The 26661-nt window shown below is 41.1% G+C and overlaps 1 protein-coding gene across 1 annotated transcript in view; it reads right to left on the reverse strand.

Annotated features, from left to right (window-relative positions):
• The window catches only part of Grin2a (glutamate ionotropic receptor NMDA type subunit 2A), a 381691-nt gene that overhangs the window by 114792 nt on the left and 240238 nt on the right, over positions 1 to 26661 (reverse strand). The window contains exon 5 of the mRNA XM_051181444.1: positions 1653 to 1767. Coding sequence (XP_051037401.1) covers positions 1653 to 1767 — 115 coding nt within the window. The remainder of the gene's footprint in view (positions 1 to 1652; positions 1768 to 26661) is intronic.

The following is a 26661-nucleotide window of genomic DNA, read 5'->3' on the forward strand; positions in this document are numbered from 1 at the left end:
AAGTGCTCTTAACTGCTGATCCTTCACCCCAGCTCCACAAATTCCATTCTATTATAATGAATTGCAGCCCTAAGTTTCCCTCCTAACACATTCAGCTTTACCCTTCCAGTTTTGATATGTTGTGTTTTCATTACCAATCTGTTAAAAAATATTTTCTAAATCCTTTTTTATTTCTCCTTTAGCCTAAAAGTAGAAGTCTGACATAATTTCCAAACATGTACTTTCTGGATGTATCTTTATTGCTGAATTTTAATTAGAATAGTGTTGTTATTAGAGGGTTCATTCTATTCCATTTCAATTTTTCCAGATATGAGACTTATTTTATTTTAAAACATAGTCTACCTTAGTGAACTTTTCACATGTTCTTGAAGGAAAACACATTTGGTAGCTGACAAATGTAGCAGGCAAATTTTTCCTAAGCTGCCTCGTCACCCTTTAGGAGTCTCACTGAGCCTCCAGTTTATAGAGTGTTTTTCTCCAAATCTCTGCCCTATACCTTCCTCCTCTCTAAGGCCTCTCACTCTTCCATTTGATGAGCAAAGCAAAGATAGACTTTAAGATGCTAATATCATTCAGAAATGAGACATATTTTGTCAAATACCATTTTATACTTTGGTCTTCTTAAATTTTTGTTTGTAACTCACTAAGACCAATTAATGCTGCCTCTATATGCATGGGTGTGCTACAGTCCATTGGGGCATGAGCAAGATGTTAGTGGTCACATTCCAAAAGAAAAGTAACTCTACCTTTCCCAGGATCTGTCAATGCCAATAGCTCCTCCACTAGAGTTATAGGGCTTCAGGAGCCTCCCCTCACCCATGCTGGGCTTTTAACCAGCTTGATGCATGCGGAGCTCCTGCAGGCAGCCATGGCCACTGTGAGTTCCTGTGTCCAGCCATGATTCACATTAGAAGACCACATCTCACAGGACTCTCCTCCTCTGGCCTTTACACTTTCTTTGCCTCTTCTTGCATGGTGTGCACTAGGTTTGATGCTTTTATTGCCCTCCACACATAGTAGTGTAGGATGGACTTAGTATCTGGGATAAGGAGGAAGAAGGTGTGCTGCTGAGACAGGTGTCACTGTGTCTCTGTACATTTGGTGAATTCTATGATGTCACTCTTCTGTGACACAGGATGCAGAAGTATATGGGGTGATTTTTTTCTTTACATGTTGACTTGTCAGAGCTAATTCTTTGACATGTGCTTTGTAAGACTTATATACTCCCTCTCTTTAATACAATTTACAGAAAGCAATAGAAGGGATGCACTGGAATTTTGAAAACTAGTTTATTTAGAGTAAAAGACTAAGTAAATTAAAATATGGAGTGCTCATTAAATGGCAGATTGTGTACATGGTACATGCTTAGAAGATTCAAGAAAATCAATGTGATCTTTGCTCCAGTGGGCATACCTTACTGCTTTTCTGTAGCTAGAGCTTAACCATCTTTAAATTGTCCTGAATATGTCCACAACTATGCCTGCTGGGACCCAAAGCAGCACACAACTATAAGTGCATTCCTTACATTTGCACCTGCCTGGATCTCTGAAAGGCTGGCCCTGGGCTTCAGAAGGAAGCTCAGAGCCACTGCAAGGAAATGCTCTGGGAGAAGGTGTCCCCCCCACTACCCCCTGCATTCTGCATACACTCACCTTTTCCCACTCTCGATCCTTGTTCAGCACTATCACCACAAGCCTGGGGTGCACCTGGTAGCCTTCTTCAGTGAAGGACAAGTCTTTGCCATCCCATGTCACATTGACCATAAATCTAGATGGAGGAAAAGAGAAAGACACATTTAGAAAAGCCTTAAAGAGACATCTGACAAATGAGTGTGTGCTACCATTAGCATACTATGACAGCATAAACATTCATAATCATTGCTTACCCTCATACAGAGCTTCCAACTGGGGACCTATCAGGACCTATGAAGGCACTGCTAACTACACACACTCCAATATACCAACCTGCACTCATTCTAAAAATTCTGGTCCTGTATCTAGGCATTAACCACTGAATACTTTTGACTACCAAATCATTGACCTGGGTTCACATGTCTTTCTTTTTAAGATTTATTTGTTATGTAGAGTGTTCTGTCTGCATGTATGCTTGCAGGCCAGAAGAGGGCACCAGATCTCACTACAGATGGTTGTGAGCCACATGTGGTTGCTGGGAATTGAACTCAGGATTTCTGGAAGAGTAGTAAGTGCTCTTAACCACTGAGCTATCTCTCCAGCCCCACATGTCTTCTTATATGAGAATCTGAATGCATTATCATTCTCTCCCTCTGTCAACTCTCCCCCACTGTGTGTGTGTGTGTGTGTGTGTGTGTGCGCGCGCACACACACACACACACACACACAGATGCACACACATGTGAATGACCACAGAGGCTAGAGGAAAAAGAGCATTAGATCCCACAAAGCAGTAAGTAGTGAGATCATGTATCATGGGAAGTGAATTCAGGTTCTCACCAGGAACTTGAAACACTTAGCTGCTGACCCCTCTCTCTAGCCATGTATATTCTATTCTTTCTCCATAGGGACCCCAGGGGGGAAAAAACTTCTTCCTAATAAACCACATAGATTTAGCTTCAAAGCAATGATAGGCCATCTGTTTATTACTTATTCTGCTAATATTTATTTGCTACCTGCCAGGGCTTAGCTAATTGGGTGGAGATAAAAAGGAAACAGATGTGATCCCTGCTCTCATAAGGTTTATAGTCTAAGGGAAAGGACAGATATTAGCTGATTTACTGCAAATCTCTGACATGCTACAAGAAAAAAGATATGGGTTGGAGTAAATAGCTCAGTTGGCAAAGCATTTGCTGTGTAAACATTAGGACCTGAGTTCAGATCCCCTGAATCCTGTGAAAATGATATGTATGAGTGCATATGCCTGTGACCCTAGTGCTGTTGCAGCGGAGTAGGATGACCCCCAGGCTTACTGGCCAGGTAATGTGGCTCACATATGATACTCAGGGTCAGTGAGAGATTCCATCTCAAAAAAAAAAAAATGGAGAGTAAGATACCCTTCTCTCTCTCTCTCTCTCTCTCTCTCTCTCTCTCTCTCTCTCATTTTTAAAGGATAAAGAAGAGAAAGAAAGGTATATTTATATTATAGGAAAACAAAAAAGAAGATAAAATAAGTTGAAGACCCAGGGAGTATATTTTGATCTAGAGGGGTAAGTTAGCACTGACTATGGAAAAGAAAATGGGAATAGACTAATGGATCAAGGTGTGGTGTTCAAATATCTGTGGTACATAAAAGACACAGAAACAAACAACTGAAGTTGAAGCAGAGATAGAAAGAGAAGTATACCAGAAGGAAATGTTGAGGTGGTGGATGAAGCAGTGTTGAGCTTTGTTGGCCATGTTCAGTTTTATCTGTATCTCAAAATGAGAAACCATTGAAGGGTTTTAACCCGGGGGTGCCATAGCACTTTAGTAATATCACTGTAGGGTGGTATAGAGAAGAGACAAGGAGAGTGGATAGGTGCTATTTAAAGGGCCATGCTGTTCCTTCAGTCAAGATGGAAGACAAGGGTGGCTTTGACTATGATGGTGCCAAACAAAGAGAGAATGAGAAAATAGAAGAAGAGCAGCAGAGGGATAAAGAAAATGGAAAACTAGCAGGATTCTGAGCTGGGTTCCAGGTAAGGATGAAGTAGCAAGTCATTAAGGACCGGTGTCATATCCACAAAATCAACTCTGACCTGGGTATGTTTATTACAGGGAACACCCATCCTCTTGATAGTACTTGTTCCCTCTCTACTGTGCTCCTCCGAATTCTCCTGCATGTGATCAAGTTGGACTCCAATGGGAACACACAGCACAGTTTTTCCACCAGAACCAGGATGAAAAGGTGCTCTAGGGGTTCTCTATCTCCATGATGCTTGAAATAGATAGCTGTGGTGTTAAATATGTCTAAGGGCCATCAGTTTGCCCCAGCAGATAAAGAGAATTGCTGAAATGGGACCCATGTAGTGGAAGGAGAGAAGCAGCTCCTGAAAGTTGTCCTCTGACCTCCACACACTATGACATGTATGCACCCACATGTGAATTCAATAAAACAGGAAAAACATTTTAAGAAAACATGGCTGTGTGGTCCTTTACCAACATTCCATAAATAGTACGAAAGACTGAAGCATTTGAAAACTTCATCAGAAAGAGAAAGCATGAAACCATTCTTTGGCTTTATAGTCACATCACCAAAAGCAGATAAAGAAATACAAGTATTTAAGGAAGAGGAAAAACTATAAAGTCCCCCCAAAAAGAGTGGCCTAGTGGGTCATATGTCCACCTTTCACCTTCTATAGTGTAGAAATGACCACATAGAGGAACTGTGACGAGCTGTGCTGTGTATCCATCCTGTGGGCCACCTACATCACTAAAGTCATGCTCTTGGGGCTAAATAACTCAGTAGATAAGAGTTCTCAATGCTCTTCCAAAAGACTCAGGTTTGGTTCCTAGCACACAACTGCCTGCAACTCCAGTTCCAGGGCATAACACACCCTCTTCTGGCTTCCCAGGGCCCCCATATATAGGTGTCATAGACACACACACACACACACACACACACACACACACACACAAATTAAATTAATAATTATCTTTAAACATCATGCTATCAGCAACAAGCTAATGATGTAGAGAAAGTAGTCAGCAGTAAATGTTAAAAGAGCAGGATAGGAATAAGAAGAGAGCCTGCTATGCACAGAAGGGATGCAGGTACTTCCATTTCCTTCTGTTCCCTTTTATCCTTCAAATTATTTGTAATCAAACATTTCAACAGAAACACTGTTCTAAAAAAAATAAAGCAGAGTAATCACAATTCTACTTGAGGCACTGGTAGTGACTATGACAATTTGCTGGAAAGACATCTTGTGTATGTATGTATGTGTATGGAGGTCAGAGAAGGACTTAGATGTCATTCCTCAGGAATGCTACCCACCTAGTGTTCTAAGACAGGGTCTCTCGATGGCTTGAAGCTTGTCAAGTAGGCTAGGCTGGCTGACAAGCAAGCCCCAGGAATCCACTTATCAATGCCTCCCAGGGCTGGGATTTCAAATTCACCATAACACATGGCTCTTTTACATGGGTTCTGAGGGTGTGTACGACAAGCCATTTACCAACTAAGCCAACTTTCCAGACCTAGAAAGATTGTTTTTTTTATTTGACAAGTCTCTTATGTGTCAGGCCTTATGAAAAGTCCTATAGATGCAGAATTAAAGGCACAGTGCCTCTCTACCCTCTGGCCAACAAGTCTCATAATTCATGGACAAAGATACATCAATGGCAGAATGACAGACAGAGAATGTGAAAATTGCAAAAGCACATGAGGGGATTCTCACCCAACACAGAATGTCTGGAGAGGCCTTCTGTAGAATACTGAAGAAAAAGAGAGAGGAAGGAGGAAGCACTATGGTCACCAGCTGAGATAGGGACACACCAGGAGAAGCCAGGTGATGGATGATGTCATCTGTGTGCTGTGAATATGTGTTCCTCCTATTGGTTGATGAATAAAGATGTTTCAGCCAATGGGTGGGCAGAATTGCCTTCACCATGGCAGGGATAGCCATTTGGACAAGAAACCGCTCTTGCCTGTACAGCTTGAAAACACACTGTCCTAACTGGACAAGCAGGTTACAAAGAAAACTGACTGCTGAACTTGGCAAGGTTCCTGTTTCATCAAAAAGTCTGCCAGACATTCCAGGCCTACGGGCTGAAGAAGGATGCCCCAATGTTACAGAAGAACTCTGTTTGACTGTTGAGGCAGTGAGATGTCTCTGTGAATTCTACAATCTATATATATTATCTTTCTTGGATCTTTGATGGAGTTGAAGACAGGTAGTTATAGTTATGGTTTTCTTTAGCTATGATAAAAGATAAGTTACCTATAAAACTTTAGACTCACAAAGATAGGATAGATGATAGAATATTTTCTTTAAATTTGCCAAATGTTAGTGAACTAAATATTGTTAACTATAGTTCTTGCTTAATAACTGTTTTTATACATAATTTCATTATGTTAAAGTTAAAAACTTTTCATTTAGGCAGAAAAGAGGAGATGATGGGAGATGTCCTTCTGTGAATATTGTTTGATGATTAAAGTTATTTTGGCCAATAGACAGGTAGGATTTAGCCAGGCAGGAAATGCAAACAAAGATAGAGAAAGGTAATAGGTGGAGTTGGAGAAGGCACTATGGAGCTGCCAAGGGAGCAAGAAATCCAGGCATCACTGGTACGTGGAGATTAATAGAAGTGGGTTAATAATTAAGAGAGAGCTATCCAGTAAAAAGCCTGAGTAATAGGCCCAATAGTTTACAATTAATAGAAGCCTCTGTGTGTTTATTTGGGACTGAACACATTAGGACTGGGAAGAACATAAACCACCACCCACATCAGGAAGCAGCTTTTTAAGGAGCTAAGTAAGTCTGTGAAGGACTCTAAACAAGGGATCATGGGGGCCCTTGCATGGCATGCTAAAGCACTATGAGTCTGTTCAGAAGCCATGGAAACCATGAAAAGTAGTAGGTTTTAAGTAGGGAAACATTTGGGTTTGCCATTGGCAGAACAGAGATGCAAAGCCTCTTCATTAGAAGGAACTTCAACACTTGTTCATGGATTTGTTTGTTTTTTTTTCCTTCTCTTTGATGGTCCTTGCAGGGATATGATGAGCTAAGTAGAGCCACATAGGAACATCTAGGGAACATTCCATTTCACACCTTGTTTGCATGTGCCGCTGGACTTTCATTAAATTCCTCATTGTCAGCAGGTTTTCAATGTAGCTAAATAAGACTACTTTTTATCTTCCAAGCTGAAGAATTATTTTTGGTTCTATCAAATTTCCTGGCACACAAAAGGCACACAGTTGATGCTTAATGGCTAAGTCTATTGACATATGATCTTAAGACTGCCACCCATCCATCCATCAATACTTGTATCTATATATAATTGCATTCATCACTTACAAATACCCATCTGTAAGCCCATCAATATCTACCTATTTGTTTATCCACAAATCCATCCAGCTGCTTATGCATCAATATATTATCTACCCATAAGCCCCTTCATAATTCATCAATATATCCAGTATTCCACATAATAGACACATTTGAGGATCCACTATATATCAAGCATTCTCTGTGCCATGAAACCTGCTAAGAAAGTACAAAAACAACAATACAATCTTCAAGATTGGGAGGGGGTCACAAAAATAACAATAAAGAATTTCAAATATAAAATGAACAATGTTTATTGGTTAAGCTGACAATGTGTGTAAGATAAACTCTGGCAAGTTCTATTGCAACTCCAGAGCTAGAATACAGGATACAAGGAGAACATGCTTGAGTCATGTGAACAAAGAGTGAGGGTCAGGCAGAGAGATGGTAGGGGATAGCAACAACAGTTTGCACGGGGAAAACTGCATAGTTAGTCAAAGGCAGAGAGATGAAGCTTCATAATGAATTTGATTAGAGTTAGAATCAGGTCAGAAGGATTGGGATATGGGGTTTGGGGTTTGGGGAGTGGCTTGAGATGTGAAGCTAGAGACAGAAGAAACTGTTTCATCAGCTGTACTAAGGGGATAAGGGGATTGTACTCATTCTGTTTATTGGGGGTAGAGTTAAGAACAAGTTCTCAAAGCACAGAAAAAAGGGGCCAGGTAGTTATTGAGGCAAGGAAAGGGGCAAAAGAAATGATGTTTGGGGTGAAGTGATTGTACCAACAGGCCAACAGCTGCAACAGAACATTTGTTGAATTGCAGTGTAACTGCTGTAAAGATAAGCCAAACTAGTAAGACAAACAAGCAAACAAAACAGCCACCTAGTAACTTTCTGTGCCTCACACCCTAAGCTCATACATAGCTAGGATGACCGGTGAATTGCCATGCCAAATCTCAATAATCTAACATCCTTGGATTAATAAAGCTCAAGGAGGTCTAGTTCATAACCTAAATGTTTATGCAAATTATTAAGAGGGTTGGAAATATCCTGCTTATTTTCTGTTTGGAAAGAAGAGTACTACAGATTGAATCTTGACTGTCTACCACAAAGACCCACAAAGACTGAACCCAGGTGCTGCAGCCAGAGGAGACAGAAGCTTTGAAAGTGGAATCTATTGAGAACTCAGTAGGTCATTGGAGGATGCCCTTGGAGGACAGTGGATCCCTTCGTCCCACTCTTTCAACTTCTTAGCAAAAGGTGAGTGGTTTTCTCTCCTATGTACTCCTGTTATGACATGATGCTCCACTATGGCCCTAAACCTTATCTTCCCAATCATAGACTGCCAACCTGAGAACAAATAACTCTTTCTTTTTGTGAGGTGATTGAAGAAAAACTGACTAACACAGCATATCAGAGAATAAAGATTTGTGGTTTGGGCATAGGCAGTTGGCCCCCAGAAGAAACATTTGCAAGTTCCATTATATGACCCAAGTATCATACTTGTCATTTTAAGCAAGAGACCAGCATGGGTTGCCATTTTTCTTTGGATTTATCCCTTGAATATACTCAAATCTTTAATTTCTTATCTTGATTCCTTACACACCATTCCTTTTTCTTCATTTCTTAATTAAATAAGGTGCAATTATCAGGGTGATTATTCAGATATAGCAAATCAGCTTTAGATTATATGAAAGCAACTATGAAGAAATCCTCATGTCCTGGTTTTTACTGGGTTCACTTAAAATTCAGGAATCTACAGCAGTGACTTCACGTACTAAACGTTAATATTGTCTCTTTCTGTCTAGCTCCTGTCTTTAGTCCTTAGGGAGGGAGAAAAAAGCTCTAACAGAAATTTCTGTGAACATCAATTTCATTATGAAGTTGGCAGGGAGCAAGTACCTATTACCTTCAATTCTTCTATCCAGTTTCTAGGAAGAACAGTCCATATTTCCTTAGGCTCTCTTGCCACTTAAACTTACACTAGAGCAAAATTCTTTACCTAAGGAGATATTATTATATACCACTTTGCTTTGTCCCCATTATTACCTGCTGAGCACTTGTATTAAACAGTAAAATCATATCACTTTCTTGCTTATCAAAATTGATTACATACCTTTAGCAATCAGATAAACATACTAGAAACCCTGATGGCTGCTAAGCTTCAAATTACATCTTCAGTATTTCCATCAGGAGCAATAAATACAAAAAAAGCATGCCAGCAAAATACACAAGGTGATGAGGCCCTGGTGCTCTGCCTCTATCTTTTTATCATTTAGGGATGGTAAAGTAGTCTACATAGCACTAATTCAAAAAATAGGAACCATTCACAGCACTTGTACATATGAGCTTCCTGCAGTAGCTACAGCCTTGGAGATGTGAGGCTGTTGTCTATGTTGAATGGCCCTTTCTCAACTGCTTGCAATTTTTTGTTCTATAAATAGTAAAGGTCCAAAGGGAGACCAGGGAGGTCATACTTCCTATTTTACAAATGGAGAGAAACTAAACCAGAAATTCTAATTTGACTCTAGACCATCAAAGTCTATGATGGAAGTATGAGTCTTCTACAAGAGCAGTATGTACTCTGAACAACTGAGCCATCTCTTCAGCCCCATATCCTGGACCATAACAATGTTTGTTTTAAACAAAGTGATAAGATCCCACAATGGTTTAAAATGATAGCTCAATGGATGGGTGCACAAGCATGAAACCTGAGCTTGATCCCCCAGAATGCACATTTAAAAAAAAAAAAAGCTAGGCCTTCTATTTTTATTGGACAGTTGGGTTAGGCTTTCTCTGAGTTTTGCTTTGTTTTCTAATAAGCAGCCTCTGCTTGCTTAATGTTGCATTTCTAGTGAACATGGCACCTGGCAGAGCTCTGGCACTGATCAACCATGCAATGAACAAGGACAGAATTGCTGTTTCCATGCAGTTGATGTTTCATGGCATTAAAGAATGAGATGCCCCTGATGTCTCCCGCTGAGCCCCTGGAGGGCTTCTTACATTCTCTGAGCCCCCTCCACCTCTGCCACATCAGTTTTGCTAAATGCCCCTGTTGTGGGCATCAGATTGCTTTGTAAATAGTCACATTTATCCCATCGATCAGTTAGTGCTTCTGATTATTGTGGAGATGCACAGCTGTTCAAAGTGCAGCGAGTAAATGACTGTTGAAAGCTGAGTCAGAAATGGGATGTCTATCTCACCAAGGCTTGGGGACCAGAAGAACGGAGAAAAAACAAATGTAGGAGATACCACACTGTCTTCCAGGTGTGGTACAGCCATCATACATCTTAATTCTCAGCTGCTGTGATTATGTGCACAAGATTGCCCAAACCAACATCTTATCATGGAGTGTTGAAGAGCTAATGAGGTTACTCCTCTAGAGACCTGTAGGCAATTAATGGTCATTGGCAGAAGGAGACATTTTCTTCAGTGGTGTAGCTACAGGTAATGTTCCCATGGTCCAGTCAATAACCCCAACTAAATTCATCAAGTCACCAAAATAAGATATGGAAGAGAAAGGGGTCAGTGGAAGTGTAGGGGGACAAGAGAGAATAATATGGAGAATACAAGGAAAATACATTTTGTACAAGTATTAAAATGTCATAGTGAAACTTATTAAAATATAAGACTAATACATGATTAAAACCACTTTAAATTAATTAGAAAAACTATATAAATTCCCCATCACTTAACATAATGCAAAATTACAAAGAATGTCCTGCACATGCCTAGTGTCTAATAAACAGTAGTTAATGAATACTGTCCACATATTTTCATTATTTTCCCACTGTCACTTTGTCTATCACCCTGTTGTGACACAGTTCTGTCTTTTTAAAGCTGTGCTTCTCTTTGATACCTGAGTGTGGTCATGTCCAAGGTCCCTCAGTCCTGTCAGAGCTGTGTGAGTGCCTGTGTACACTAAATGTATCCTTCTTTCAAATTTCTACTTGGTCTTTTTGCTTCACAGTTGTCCCTTTTAACTTCCCAAATTTGATTATTTGAAATGTTCTCTAGACATATTTATTATTTACCCTTTCCCTTTAGACTTTTATTCTCTAACTTTTTTCATAAAGCCACCATAACCTTTTTAGCATTCTTGATTTTTGGTTAATTCTCCATCTGCTCTGCCATTTCCCAGAATTCCAAGGGCTGGTTTTCTGACTCTCACTATCCCTTAAATGCCTCTCCCAGCAAACCTGGGTGTCTGTCATAGGCTTTCCATTTTCCACTTTCTTTACATGTTTGGGAATCAGAACCCTTGTTTTCTTTAATCTGTTTGTGTTTTCCAGCTCATTTCTGGAAGGTTTGAGTTCTTTTTTAAATTTCCTCCCCTAACTCCTCTAAGATCCTTCCTGCCTTCCTACTCTCCCAGCTACATCAGCTATATATTCTCCTCTCTCTCTCTCTCTATCTCTTTCTCTCTCTCTCTCTCTCTGTCTCCTGGTGGTCTGAAATCTCTTTCACACTGGTGTCTGTTTAGCATTCACTATTAGCTCAGGGGTAAGTCCTGGCCCAGACAGACACTCTAGAGTTGATCTCCAGCAAAAGCAAACAGGAATCTGAGCCCTCATGAAGGACTGAATACCAACCCTTCTTAAAGTAACCCCTTTATTCATTTTCCTATGTCTGCCTCCCCCATACATCTCCATTGCCTCCCTCACCTTGCCCCTCTCCTGTGAGCAGTGTCCCAATGGGCATGGCTTTCCATTTGTCCTCCCTTGTGCTTAACTCGTGCATTTATTGGAAGTTTCCTGTCTCCCTAGACAAAAACTAAACACCTAACAGCAGAGCCAAGATGCCTATGTTAGGGCTTAATTCCTTAACTTCAGCCCACATTCTACACTGTCCATGTCAGTGTCACATGGGACAGACTCATGGGGGTTGAATACATAGTAAGCTATGTCCCTAGCCCCACCCCCTTTACTCTCTTTTGAGACAGATTCTTGCTAAGTTGCTCAGGCAGGACTAGAACTCACTCCATACCCAGGTAGGCCTTGAACTTGTAATCCTTCTGCCACAGCTTCCCATATAAATATGACTGCAGTCCTGCACCATCAGGCTTGGTTAACACTGAATTCTAAAATTGGAGAAAGCGGGGGTTGTCTTTTGATGGCTCCACATCTAAAACTGCTGACTGTTTGCAAATCCTGGTCAGAGCGTCTGTGTGCTGCTGAACTAAGGGACAAATGAATGAGCAGACATGGGTCTGGAGCCTATCACACATTCAACGATTATTTCTGGAGAACCAGCTGCAGAAAAGAAATTATCCAAGGCCACTTGGTTTCTGGAATCTCCTTTATTTACTGAAAGTTATTGGAAGTCTGAGTGGCCATTAACAAATTGTTTTTTTAAATCCCGGGTGGCTATTCTTCCTTATATGTGGAATATGCCAAGGATGTAGAATGGGAATCTGTAATGCCTGGGGACTATTAATAACATATTAAAGTAGCACCAAATATACCCCTCCTTGCCTCCAATGCCTTTCTCTACCACTAGGGACAGGCTGGAAGAAGCCAAAACTACCAGCTTCTATAATGTTTCTCCTGGAGAATACAGAAGAGGTGGGCAGTGTGACAGCTGGAAGCTTACTCAGTCATCTAAGCCCATGCTTCCAAAAACATTTGAGGGCTTTACTTTTTATTCTTTGGAAAGAATCTCCTGCACCAGAACTTCTGGTTCTTCTGCTCTACCTCTTGAGTCCTGGGATTACAGATGTGTGCTACAATGCCTGTTTTATGCAGGGTTGTAGTTCATTCCCAGGGCTTCAGGCATGCAGGGCAAGCACTCTACAAATTAGTCAAGATCCTAAAGGAGCAGATGTGCATGAGATATTGTTTCCATCCAGAAGGTGGAGGAGGGAAAGAAGGGAAGAGAGGAGGAGTAGAAAGAGGAAAGAGTAAGTATACAGGAGAAGATGTGGATCTATTGTCACCCAAAATGAGGCGTAATTTCACATTATAATCTCTGGAAAACCCCACAATGAAACATGAGTGTAACAGAAACAAAGGTTTGCTCCCATTAGCAGCTGTGTCCCATGTAGAACATGGAACAGTATCTGCCCTGTGCTCAGAGGACAGTCACTGAATGAAGAAAGTCGCAGATCTCTGTCTTTTCTCGTTTTTGACACATTTATCGGTCCAGGCACTATAACCACCTGTTCTTTGAAAAAGGTAGGAAATCTAGCAAGGTCGCCTGAAGACAGAGAAGAAAGGCCTAGCCAATAGGACTATGAATTTCCCATCTCCTTTAAATTCTTTGATACAGCCAAGCTTCTTACATTATTTGGGGGAAATTCTGTTTGCATTCACCAAACCGGAGAGCAATTAAGATGTGTGTTCCTCCATGTTGTAGAGAAGAATTCTCACATTCAAACCAGGGAATCTCAGTTCTTGTCCCATCTCCTCAGATATGCAAGTAAGAGCAACCGCTTAAAGTGAGGTGCTTAATTTACTTAATTCCAACGTGCATTGCATGTTGTACAAGATGCCTTCTCTGTATTACGTCAGCCAAAGAGCCAGCTGTGGGTTTCTCCTTCTACAAGGGGAAGAAGATGCTTTGAGAGTTAGAAACCAGGGAAGGAATGCAGGGTGCCAGGGACTTCTGATTGCTCATCAATATCATCTCATTCTTGCTCCCAGAAATGGAAAGCTACGGACTGGGCAGGGTAGTGCAGGCCTATCATCCCAGCTACCCAGGAAGCTGATGCAGGAGGTTCACAAGCTCAAAGTCTGCCTGGGGTACAGAGGGGGTTCAAGGTTTACCTGGGAAACCTAGTGAGATCTGATCTCAAAATAAAAACACAGGAAAGTGGAGAAGGGGTTTCTGGAGATACAGCTTAGTGGCAGGGGGCTTGTCAAGCAAGAAATTCCATCTCTAGTGGTAAAAAAAAAATTAAACTAAAAAATAAGGAAAAATAAACCAACTTTTTTAAAGGGGAAGAAAGGGAAATTCCCATTTTAACTGGAAACAGAATATACAATAATAAAGTTTATAATCTGGGAATTCTAAACTATGTTCTGTTCAATAGGAAGAGAGAAGACAAGTACACTGTACACGTTATAGAAAGTACCTTAGACCCTCCAAAACTGGGCCTTTCAAAATGCCCCAAAAGTTCCCACTGTGGTGGCTCCTCAGAACCCCGCAATTCCTCTTTCCATCCTGCTAATTCAGGGTCCTTCACACACCCTCATCTCCTTTGCTGGAGCATGAACTCCAGGAGAACAGCAATGGTGTCTGAGTTGCCACCATGTGTCCCCAACACGAGCAGCATCTGGCATATGGTGGGCGGGCAGTCAGTGCCCATTTACTGTATGAACAGGAACAGATTTTTATCTGTCTAGTGCCAGAGTCCTCAGCAGTGTAGAGAATTTCCTGGTGTGCAGGATGGCAACTCAGAACCATCAAGATAGAGTTAAATATGTCCTGGCCTAAATAGCAGTCTCCATGCTGCCCAGCCTTGTAATGGAACTTGACAGCCCAGTGTAAGTGCTGCAGAACCCATGCTTCACATCCTGCCATGGGGTTCTGCTGTGAAAATTTGTCCTCTAAAAGAACCAGCTTTGCAGTCCTGGGAGCTACTTGGATATTCTTCTCTACCTGGACTCGCAAAGTCCACCCTATTGGTGGAGAAGATGATTCATTTAAGATGATTCATTTCCCACTCAATAGGAATGGCTGAGCAAAGAGTGCCTCATTCTCCTGCATGGCTTTGATTTCAATGTTTTCTGTTACCTGTTGCCAAGCACAGTCTGAGTACATCAATTAAAACTCCACAGAAATAATACGTATTTACAACTATACTGGTAAGACTGTTCAATGAGTGAACTGCTATGCTATGTAAATTTGATCCTCAAAACTGACCCCACCAAATGTGTCTTCTGACCACTCCATGCATCTCTTGGCATGCATGCTCCCACACACATATCACAATCACACGTGTGTGCACATGTACGCATGCACACACACACCACAAAAATAAATATTTTAATTATAAAATTGCATTGAATAGAATGATGAAATAGTGTGCCATCCCCACTCCACCTCACTCTAGATGTGAACTTGTTTAGTGTGTTCACACTGGATATGCTACCCACTTTGCATCACTATGGATCTATGATCAAGGACCACTGGAAGCAGAGGATCCCCTTTTGAAGGGTCAGCAATGCTATTTTACAATCACTTCAGCATTCAACTCACTTCACTTCATCAAGTAGTCATAGTATCATCTGATATCTTCACAGGAGATACAAGGGTGAGGATGGCACATAAGATATTCTAAGAGAGTCTGGGAAGTTGGCTCAATTGCTGAAGTGCTTGCTGTATTGAGTTCAATAACTAGACTAACACAAAAAGACAGGTGTGGTGGCACACACATTTGAAAGTCCAGCTCGGGGGAAGCAGAGACATCTGGTCGCTGGCACTCACTGTCCAGCCAGACTAGCCAATCAGTGCACACAGGCCATCAAAGGACTGTCCCCAAAACCAGTGGATAGTACCCAAGGAACATCCCAAAGTTTGTCTTTTGGCGTCCACTTCTACCTACATACATGTATGTACCCACACATATGCAAACATTCAAATAAATACAAAATACTTTCAATTATAAAAAGATTTTCTGGAAGAGAGAGGAATCAGTTTCATATGACTTTTCCTAGAGTGGATAGTTAAAATTCATCTCTTTTACTATTAGATATTGCCAATCTCTCCTACTTAATTTTAAACTGAACTCTTCATATAAGGAAAGCACAGAGAATCATAGAGGACTCTGTTTACCTGAAATTCTAGGTTTCCACTGGGATAACTCTCCTACAAAGGAAGACAACTACAACATATATGTATGTATGTATGTATGTATGTATGTATGTATGTATGTATATATGTGTGTATATATATATATATATATATTACAAATAGTTTTAAATGGTTAATTTTACAACTACAGAGACACAACTTGGAGGAAAGGAAGATGAGACAAGATAGTTGAAAGGAAAGGTCTTAAAGAGAAGAAGTGTGGGAAGAAGGAATTCCGATGAAGGGGGCAGACAGGATGTGAGATGGGGCTGGATGACGGGAGTCTCCCTCTTAACAACAAAATGGAGCTGGAAATAGGGCCTGGCCTTCTGCAGGGCTGGCTAGAGTTCCATGGAAGGAGGCCCTCCCGTCAAAGAGTGGCAGGATGGATCTGGTCCAGGGCAGCCAGAAAACAGGAAGGGGAGTGAGGAGGAAAGGCACCATGCTGTTGGCTGGCACCCGGCCCTCCCTTGCTGGTGACATTGGGAAAGTAGGTCAGTTTCAGAGCTGGCCAGGGAGGTAAGGACACTAAAGTAGAAGTGTACTTGAGCAGAGGACCAGGGACAGAGAGGACTTGAGCAGCAGTGCCTCAGTGTGACCACCCAGAGCACTTCCTGGCATGGTGGTGATGATGCCATAGGTCTGTGAAGGCTTCAGAGCAAACATGTGTGCCAGCTTTTCGCTACTGAGTATTGAGATGTGTATGTGGCAGAGGAATCAACTTTTCAATTTGGTTTCATTTTTAATCAAGTTCAAACTGAACAGTCACATATGGTTAATGGCTAGTTTACCGAACAGTAAATGTGCATAAAGAAGATGTGTGCCTCCTATTTCATAGGGAATGGACTGCACGTAAAGAAACCCGAGGCTGCTTTCCACAATTCTTTATGGAATACATAGATATACACAATATTTCTTTAGAGGACTCATGGAGGGCTTTGTTTTTCTTTTAATTAAGTTGTATTATTTCCATTTTTATTTGAAAAAAATGGAGTTAGCATATAAAGTCCAAATTTCACATATGTCATTGATGAGGAATGTACTGTCCTATTATATGAAAGTCTCTAAAGACTTACAGTTATCACAAAAATTAATGACCAAATTTCAGATAAATTGAGCCATATGATATGTGGGCTTTTGTTCCTGGATTCCTCCACTTGGTGTCTTGCTTTTCCATTTCTGTGATAAGACACCATGACCAGCATAAGCAAAATACAATGTTGAACAACAGACCTTCATGGAGTTCCTATTCTACTGTGAAAGAATTAAATTTATTATAAATTGTAACTGCTTCTTATTCTAGTTACATGGAAGGAAAATACCTAAAGAAGTTATATCTTAGCCAAGCTCTAGGGAAGAAAAGAACAGCTTATATAAAAGGGAATGTGTGATAGAAGCAGACAGGGTGGTCATCAGGAAGAGATGAATGCCTGGACCCATTTAAGGGCTTAAAGGCCCTTAACAAACAACAGCCAATGTGCACTAACATACCGAGAGGGCAGATAAACAAAAATATCTATCTATTGCTGTCAATGGTTGAGGACTGAGGCTTTGCCATAAGAACAACGGGCTTTTCAGAGTGTCACACATGACAAAAGAGAAAGTGAGGCGAGGGCCTGAACTCATCAGCACTAGTCCAAACACTCTCCACATGATAGGATTTGCAAGGTCATTTGTCTACACTGACAGAACCATAACCCTCCACCCTCCATCCTTTCCTGACAGTGTGGAAGCCTTTCTCGGGCTTTCTAACGCCTGCCCTTCCACTCACACTCTCCAGGATCTGAGATCCCTCTCTTTCTAGCAGGGTTCCTTTTTTACTAACAGCTTAAAGCATTTAGCAAGGGCTCATGACTGAACTGGAATGATTTCCTTGGAGCTCCAACCCACTGACACCTGTTCTCTATAAGAAAGTGATAGAGTTTGCTATTTCCAGAGACAGCTCTTTAAAACCTTGAATGCGTTCATTGGACTGCCTTAGACTCTTTCCATAGGATCCATCAACTATCTCATAAGGTAGTCCTGCCAGGGACCAGCACTCCATTGCATTGGAAAATACATGTGTAGTGGTAGGGAGATAATTCATTTGGTAAAGTACTTGCCTTGCCATCATCAGACCCAGGTTTAGTTCTCAGAACTGGGGGTATGGGTGAGAATTAGAGAGAGGACACAGAGAGAGAAAATTGTGTCATTTTTAAAATTGTAAAAAAAGAAAAACTAATTTTTAAAAATTAAAATATACTTGGCAGAAAAAAAAAGTGGTAGCATACTTGTAATCCCACGCCTTGGAAGACAGGCAGATTCTCAGAGCTTTTGAGAAATTCCTATACTTTCTCCAAAAGAAGTCAACCTAGCTAAATCAGTGGTCACCAGGACAATAAGAGACAATATATAGAAAAATAAGCTGAACAGCCCTGAAATAAACCTCTGCTCTACACACATACACACAAATTCCTTCTCTCTTCTCCAGATACAGTCTAGAATTTTCAAAATGATATTTCATCCCAAAGAATTTTACGAAGAAATCCATTTTGGTTCCAAACTTGTATTTCAGGTCATAGAAATAATCAAAATAAATTCCCTTGTGAAGTTTAGTTATGGTTACTATTGCTGTTTATTTGGCTTACACTTCCACATCACTGCCCATCATTGAAAGAAGTCAGGACAGGAGCTCACACAGGGCAGGAACCTAGAGGTAGGAGCTGATGCAGAGGCCATGGTGGGTTCTGCTTATTAACTTGCTCCTCATGGCTTCCTCAGACTGCTTTCTTTTAGAACCCAGGACACCAGGGATGTCACCACCCACAATGTGCTGTAGGACAGTGATTCACCTCTATGTAGAAATAATTAACTATGACCTTAAACCAGGGGTTCAGCATGTGTTAGCATGGTGCTGGGTGTTTATCAGAAGTTATTTTAATAGCTCTGCATCTCTCTAAGCAGCTCTTGCTTTCAGCATTTGCATGTCTGGGCTTCACATCCTGCAAAGATTCCCATCCTGAGCTTCCTTAGCACCTCCCACATCAAAATACTCCCTCTGAAAGAGCCCTTTGATGTCCAAGGCACTGGTTTTCAGCTTTGCTTCTAACTGAGCATTCACATTTCACATATTCAGCTCCATTCTTCAGAGCTGCTCTGCCTGCTAACAACATAGAAGGCAGGTAGCTTTGAAGGGAATTCTCCCCATCTTTTCTTATGTTGCATTTCATATGCAGGAATTGTTCTTGCTGCTGATCTTCAAAAATTCACTATAATAATGTCCTAAGTCATAAGTGTGAGAAAACAGTGTAGCGTGGGGTGGGGGGTTCCCAAGAATCAAAAAGCACAGAAGGTCTTCAGCCAAAAAGAAGATGTACCTCTGGATTAGCATAAAATCAGAGATTGATTTTGTCTAGTTGCAGTCAAACTAGGAGTAAAAAATATCAGGTCATCAAGGAAAGGGGGGGATGGGCCTTCAAGGCTGGAGAGATGACTAGTGGTTAACAGTGTTTGAAGTGCTTGCTGCTCTTCCTGAGGGCCAGAGTTCACTTCTCAGCATCAACAGCAGGACTCTGTAACTTCAGCTCCAAGGGAGCAAAAATACTCAAATAGACAATATTAGTCTGCAGAACTTTGGTTTTCATCATGTTGGCAACAGTAGCCAACAGATGTACCAACAAGAACTGCAGACCTCCACCAACCAGCAGGGGGCACCATTTAGCAAATGGGCTGTCTGCCATTGAACTAGTTTCTGTATCAGAGGACAAAATATCCCAACAAAGTCTAGTGTTAGTTAACTCAGCCAGCTGTGTGGCTGACAGGTCAGTCGGCAGCTGCTTTTCGCTGTAGATCTGGCTTCCAAACAGCGTAGTGGTCTACTCTGGTCCTTCTCACCACGCTAAGCTACTGTAAAGAGGAAAATTTCCCTGCACACAGTCCAGTGCCTGAGAGGACCATAGACTCGACACTGAGGAAAAAGTGAGTGAATTGAAACTTGCTGTTAATGTCGTATCATCCCCGTCACCTGGATATGACAGTAGTCAGACATGCCCCCAGAGATGAGGGGCTCCCCTGGAAGCTGCAGCATCTTGCCTCAGAGACACTTCAGTAACCACACAACCAATAGTGCTGTTGCTCACATGCGGGGAGGTGCATATGTTTCCACTTATTTGCATCCTATCGACTATGCAGAATTCTTAATCAGTTAAGTGGAAGAAGGAGAATCAGAAAGCATATATACACAAAAAAATAAAGTTCAACTGGTCAAGGATACATAAAAACTAGGAGGGATGCTATGAATGTGGCTTAGTGGTAGAGGCCTTTCCTAGGGTGCATACAGGTCTGGCTTCCATTCCCAGCAATGAAAGGAAAACAAGCAAAGAAAGAAAAAATTCAAAGGACTTAAATCAAACGTACAATGCTTGAGGACAGCAACTCTCTTCCCTTAGAAAAAGTGACATGGAGCTACCCCGCTAGTGGTTAATGTTGCTAATACATACAATTTCTCTGTATGAAGTCTTAGACTTCAAGACCTAATTGTTTGCCTCTGTGGCAAAGGCAACATAATAATAATCTCTTCCTAACATATTTGTTTGTTTGTTCCCTAACAGTTAAAAGGTATGGTTCTCTAACAGAAATAAGGTCTATCCAATGCATTGGTGCTGTTGATGTAATTGTACCTAATGGAGAAATATACAATTAACAAAAAAGCAATATCACAGTGACCAATACTGGCCTTGAAATTAAACTGCAGGAATTTGTAAATGACCTCTGAAGTTTGCTAGCTAGGTGGATGAGGGCAAGTTATTACTTTTTCTCAGTTGCCCATTGAAATTGACATGTTAATATTAATTAACATACCTCTTGGATTAGCATAGAAAGCAGTTACCACAGTATTCCAAACTCCAGATGCTGAGAAGGTCTCCTTATGCTTGGATGATGTGGCAATGCCATTAAATCTTAGTCAATATCTCTCCCCTCTTCTGAGATTGCAGGGGGAGATGGAGAATTTTCTGTCTTCTAGTCTTAAGGGGTCTTTCTTTCTCTTCTGAACCTGAAGGCCTAAGAGCCAGACCAGCATCACTGAGGCATGTTAATTATACTTTATCCTCTTTATTGTATTTCTGTGTAAACTAGAAGTAACTTTATATGACTCAGAATTGCTATAAGCTTAAAGTCTTGCATGTGTCTTGCTCTCCATACTGTGTTATGTGTATTAATTATGTAGGGAGGTAAAATGACCATCCTGCTGTGTTATGTGACACAGCCCAAAAACATCATGGCATGAGTCCTCAGCAAAAGCACTGGCATACCACACAGCTTCAGAAGAGGCCCTGAGGCAGGAAGTGCAGGGTCTCTGTGCTCCCTGAGCTTATAGACTTTTATAAACTTATAGACTTTTATAGACTTTTATAAAGAAGGTGACCCCATTCTTCCTTTAACTTCAGTAAGGGAACTGCAGGTTCAGATCTAAAACACAGCTCATACAAAACCGAGACACATGGAATGGTCCTTCCACTGTCCAGCTGTGGACTAAGAGAGACACCTAGTGTCCTGCCATGGACCTGGCTAGTGACTAGGGGTCAGCTGAAGTCAACAAGGATCTTCTAATTCCAACTTTACTTCCATTTTACGACTTTTGTCTTATTAATGTCCAAGTCTTTCCACTCCTGGGACTTTGCACACTCTGTTCCTTTTTCCTGAAACAACTTTTCTCTGGTTCTTTTCATGTCTGGTTCTGCACCTTCCTGCTTCCTATTTAAATGCCTGGTCCTTGGAGAGGAGTTCTTCCTCATCCTATAGAAAGAAGTATCTCTCACAGTAGGAACTCTCCTTCTCTGTGATCTCCATCATCCCTTCACAGAGCCAGCAGGCAGAAAGCTTCTTTTCTTTCTTTTCTCCCCATCCTTCTTTCCTTCTCAAAACAGGGGCTCATGTAGCTTATAGGCTGGTTTTAATTCCCTATGTGTAGCTAAGGATGACCTTGCACTTCTGATCCCCTTGTCTACTCACCCCAAGTCCTGAGATTGTAAGTATGTACCAGTACACTAAATTTGTGACCCTGGATATAGAACCCAGGACTTTGTCCATGCCAGCCAAGACCTCTGCCAACTGAGCTACATCAACAGCTGCTAAATTATTTTTATTTGTTTCATTGCTTACCTTTTTGCCCAGATTCCCTATGAAACTGTAGTGCTGTGAGAAAAGTAAGAGGTGTATTCTTATTTCCAGTTGCATATTCCCTGTGGGACTTGGAAATGAACCCTAGATATGGCTGTAGTTGCCAATGCTGCCCATTGATATGTGAATTTGAGCCACAATACACAGCTTCTCTGTTGGTTTCATTCTAGAATGTACATCTTTCACACTTCAACTTTGTAAAAAGTAAAGTCATCTAGCATTTGGGGTCTTTTGTTAAATAAAATATGGTAGCATCTCACTTTTAGTCACCTGTCCTGTGTGTGTGTGTGTGAGAGAGAGAGAGAGAGAGAGAGAGAGAAAGAGAGAGAGAGAGAGTTAATATGCACACACAGGCATATTAAGACTAAAGGACAACCTCGGATGTTCTTAAGAACAGCAGAATGTATGAACTGGTTATCCAGTACTGTTTTTGAAAGAGTCTTTCACTGGCCTAGAACTCACCAGTTAGTCTAGGCTGGCTAGTCAGCAGGCCCCAGGGATCATTATCCCTGCTCCCCAATAGTGCTGGAATTACAAGCATACACCACCATCCAGGATATTTACACGTGGCTTCTGGGGATTAAATTCAGGACCTCTTGCATTCGAGACAAGAGCTGTACTGATTGAGCCATCTCTCACAATTTCTTCTTTAGTGTAAGAAAGAAAGCATCTGCAGACACAGTTGTGTGGCTGTGCATGTGTGCTGACTACGAAGGGAGCAGACAACCAGTTCCCCTGCACTGGTTTTCCCCATGTGCTGCCTGCTCCTCTCAATGCCTGCCTTGAAGAGTGCCCCAACCCCACTCTCCAGCTAATGAGACTGTCTTTCTCATTTTTTTTCTGGAAAATGTAGCTTTACTTTAAAAGCCGTAGGGATTTGGAATAATGAAACACACTTAATTAAGCTATGCAGAGAAATTCTGCTATCTAGGCGGCATTTTTTGTCCCACTTTCCTTGGTTATTCTGAGGATTGTGTTATTACATAAGAAATGGCATTCATAGATGGCATACTATGTACCGGGCACTGAGCTAAATGCTTTTCATGCATTATTTAATTGTCACAAACTCCCCCACTATGAGGGGGATCAGTAATATTTCCATTTTATGGAAGATAAAAATAAGCTCCACATACATTTAGCAACTTGTTCAAGGCCCCACAGCTATAAGTGGCAGAAAAGGCTGGAATTGGATCCCAAAACCAATGTATACACAAGCCTGAATCCCCAAAAGGCACAAACACATGCAGGGTGTGCTGAACTATGTCCACCAAGTTTGTCTTGAACAAAAGCCATAGTAGCTTGTGTAGAACAGCCCCCACTCCACACACCTGTTGGTCAATTCTCCTTTGTTAAATGCTTAGCAAAATACAACCAAAAAAAAAAAAAACAGCTAGATATGCATATATCTCAGAGCTCTTCTTACTGAATTGGACAGAGTGGTTTGAATCAACTTAGGCCACTATGGGTGTTTGTTTAGTAACATCTGAGAAAGTCAGTGTCAGAATAGAACTCAGGTGTAGTTTGTGGCCCTGGCTATTTTCTATATGGCATTGATCTTTTTTTCTCCCCAGTGTGTGTAAGGTCCCATTATTCTCAGACAGGTTCCTTCAGGAAAAAAAAAGCCAGGAGAAATTCTACATTCTACTCCATAAATTTGCGCACAAGTCGTATGTCAAATAACCCTGAATTTCTCTCTACTAGACCCCATAGATTTCCTAACCATTTGTTAAAGAGAGAAGAATTGGATTCTTCTGGTTGGCTGTGGTCAAACAGGGCCCATCCATCTAGACGTCATGATGGTGAAGAGGTATAAACCCAGAGAGGCAAGTGCTTCTGCACCACTCCATGCAAAGATTACTAGAGATGAAATTCAGGGGAAAGGAAGGGCAAGCCACACACAGCTCAGTGAGCTGTAGAGTCCATCTTCCCCGCCCCAGTAAAACTACCCAAAGCTTCCCCTAGTACTTCAAAACCACCGGAACCACTGTGCCTCTAAGGCACAGACTCAGCCTCCCTCTCGAAACATGTCCCACTCACCCTTCAGTTTCTGCCAACAGACAGCCTTGAGGTTCTTTGAACCCTGCAAGTACTTTACTTGTCCTCTGCACAGGCTAGCACCTCATCCCAAACCCTGTTTTCCTGATCCTCACATTATTTCCTCATTCACATCATCTAGGTATCTGCCAAAACTTTACTTTCCAAACCACAAATCTGAAATTACTCCTCCCACCCCTTCTCTATAGCTTTAGCTTCCCAGCTAATTGGAATCATCTTGATTTCAATTCTGTTGCTGGGACAAAATGCCCCAACAAGAAGCAACTTAGGAGTGTTTGTTTTATCTCACAGTTCCAGGTGACAATTGATAGTGTGGAAATAGAGGCAGGAACTTTAAAGAGCTTGTCATATCACAGCCACAGTCAAGAGCAAAGAGCTACAGCTGCATCCATGCTCACTTGCTTGTTTGCTTGTGCTCAGCTCAGTTTCTCATCTCAAACAGGACTCCCTGCCTAGGGGATAGTGGTGCTCACAGTGGGCTGTGTCTTCTCACATTAATGAATATAATTAAGGCAATCATCCATGGGCATGTCCACAGACTGACCCAACATAGACAACCCTTCATTGAGACTCTCCCTAGGTAACTCTAGATTGTGTCAAACAGTCATCTCAACATGAACTTGTATTGACATGGTTATTTACCTTTAATTTGCTCACTAATAAAGCATTCAGGCTGTGTGCACATCATACTGTGTGCGCCTTGTATGTCTACTCACAGCATCATGCTCAGTGGATGAATTCAGGATACATGAAAGGTCGAGTGAATGAAAACAAATGAATACAGGCACAAACAAAGAACAGGATGGGTTATAGAAAAGCTGTGGATAAACATGGCTAACAGATGTCTCAGAACAATTTTTGTGTTTTGTTTTCACCTTATAGGCTAAAACCAAACACTCTCTCAAAATTCTGTATCCAGAATTCTGATTCTGCTTCAGAAACACACAGTATTGAAAGCCAAACATTTATTAAACTCAAGATAGAGTTTAACTCAAGTCAATGGTGTAGTCACACTGGCTCCCTCATCACTGCCCTGAACTGAAAGTATTTACTAGTAATTTGGTCTTTATCATACACCCCGTAGGAATCAAACACTTTAAAAATCAAGGCAGACAGCCGTGTTATGAACTGGATTGCATCCAGGATAAAAATTAAACCTTGGCTTTCCTTTTCCTTTCTGTTTTTTATTTTTTTTATTTCTGCTTAGTCTGTATTACTTATCTTCCTTTGCTGACGTTTTCCTTAATTCCCTGAAGTGTTTGTATCTATCAGCCCTTCTTAGAATTCACAAGGTCCAAGAGATTCATTCTAAAATGAATTGGCAGGGACTCCATCATGCTCTATTCTCATTACAATTCTCCCAGAATAGACCAGCTCCTCCCCTCTCTTCTATGCTTGTTTTATTTTCAGTAATACTCAAGCCTAGACCTTTCTGACAATAATAATTATTGGTAATTGATGGCAAGAACATTAGCATTTGTAGAATGGGTTTTGTAGCTTGTAATATGAATTCTGATTGATCACATTTTGTGATAAATAAAAGACAAGCAGGCAGCTCTGGCACACAGCATAAGGCTTTCTATACAACAGCTTTATTGCATTGGAAGACATTGCAGGACCTCTTCAAATGTATCTGACACTCCTTCTTTTCCCTAAAAAAGCAGAGAATTAGAGGACAAAGTGTCAGTATCTGGGAAAAAAAACTTCATCTGAGTCTTACATGAGGACATGAAGCAAAACTTGGAAAATCACTTTTCTGCCAGATATTCCTAATGTGAAATGGGAATCAGAATACAGACCATTTCATAGAGTAGTGGAGAGTAATGAAGGTACATGTAAGACAACACAGCCTAGTCCATAGAGTAGTGAAGAGTAGTGAAGGCACACATAAGAACCCTTAAGAGGGCACCCTCTCAAGATGGCTATGTTAGGAGTTACCCTTATTAATTCATTCAACACATATTTATTAACTGGCTGCAATATACAAAGATAAAATGGGCAAAGTCCCCAGAGTTCACCACAGTCATCACCACCATCATTGTCATTATCATCATACCATCACATGTTGTTGAATATTAAAGAGGTGTTACATTTGTTTGTGCTGGGAAATATTGCTTAATTATGCAAGGATATGTCACATTCTTTTATGTTGCATTTGTTTAAATCTGTAAGTTGTATTTCTTTCCTACCTAAACACCTGATTGGTCTAATAAAGGGATGAGTGGCCAAATAACTAGGCAGAAGAGGGATAGTCGGGCTTCCAGATAGTGAGAATAGATAGAAGGAGAAAAAAATAGAAAAGAGAGGAGCAAGAAAAAGGAGAGAGAGGACACCAGGAGCCAGCTACCAAGCTACACAATAGGCCACGAAGTAAGAAGTAAGGACAGTATATGGAATAGAGAAAGATAAAAGCCCAGATACAAAATGTAGACAAGACAATTTAAGTTAAGAAAAGCTAGTTAGAAATAAGCCAAGCTAAGACCAGACATTCCTATGTTAGAATAAGTGTCTTGCTTTATTTGGAAGCTGGGTGGTGGTCTCCAAAGAGAAAAAAAAAAAGACAATCACAATCAGTCATCATCATCATCATCATCATCATAACCAGCTTTATCATCATCAGAGCTATCACCATCACCATCATCACCATTATCACCATCACCATCATTATAGGCATCACCATCATATTATCATCATTACCATCATTTCATCAGTCA

The sequence above is a fragment of the Phodopus roborovskii genome, unplaced genomic scaffold, assembly GCF_943737965.1.
Source record: "Phodopus roborovskii unplaced genomic scaffold, PHOROB, whole genome shotgun sequence".
Lineage (NCBI taxonomy): Eukaryota > Metazoa > Chordata > Mammalia > Rodentia > Cricetidae > Phodopus > Phodopus roborovskii.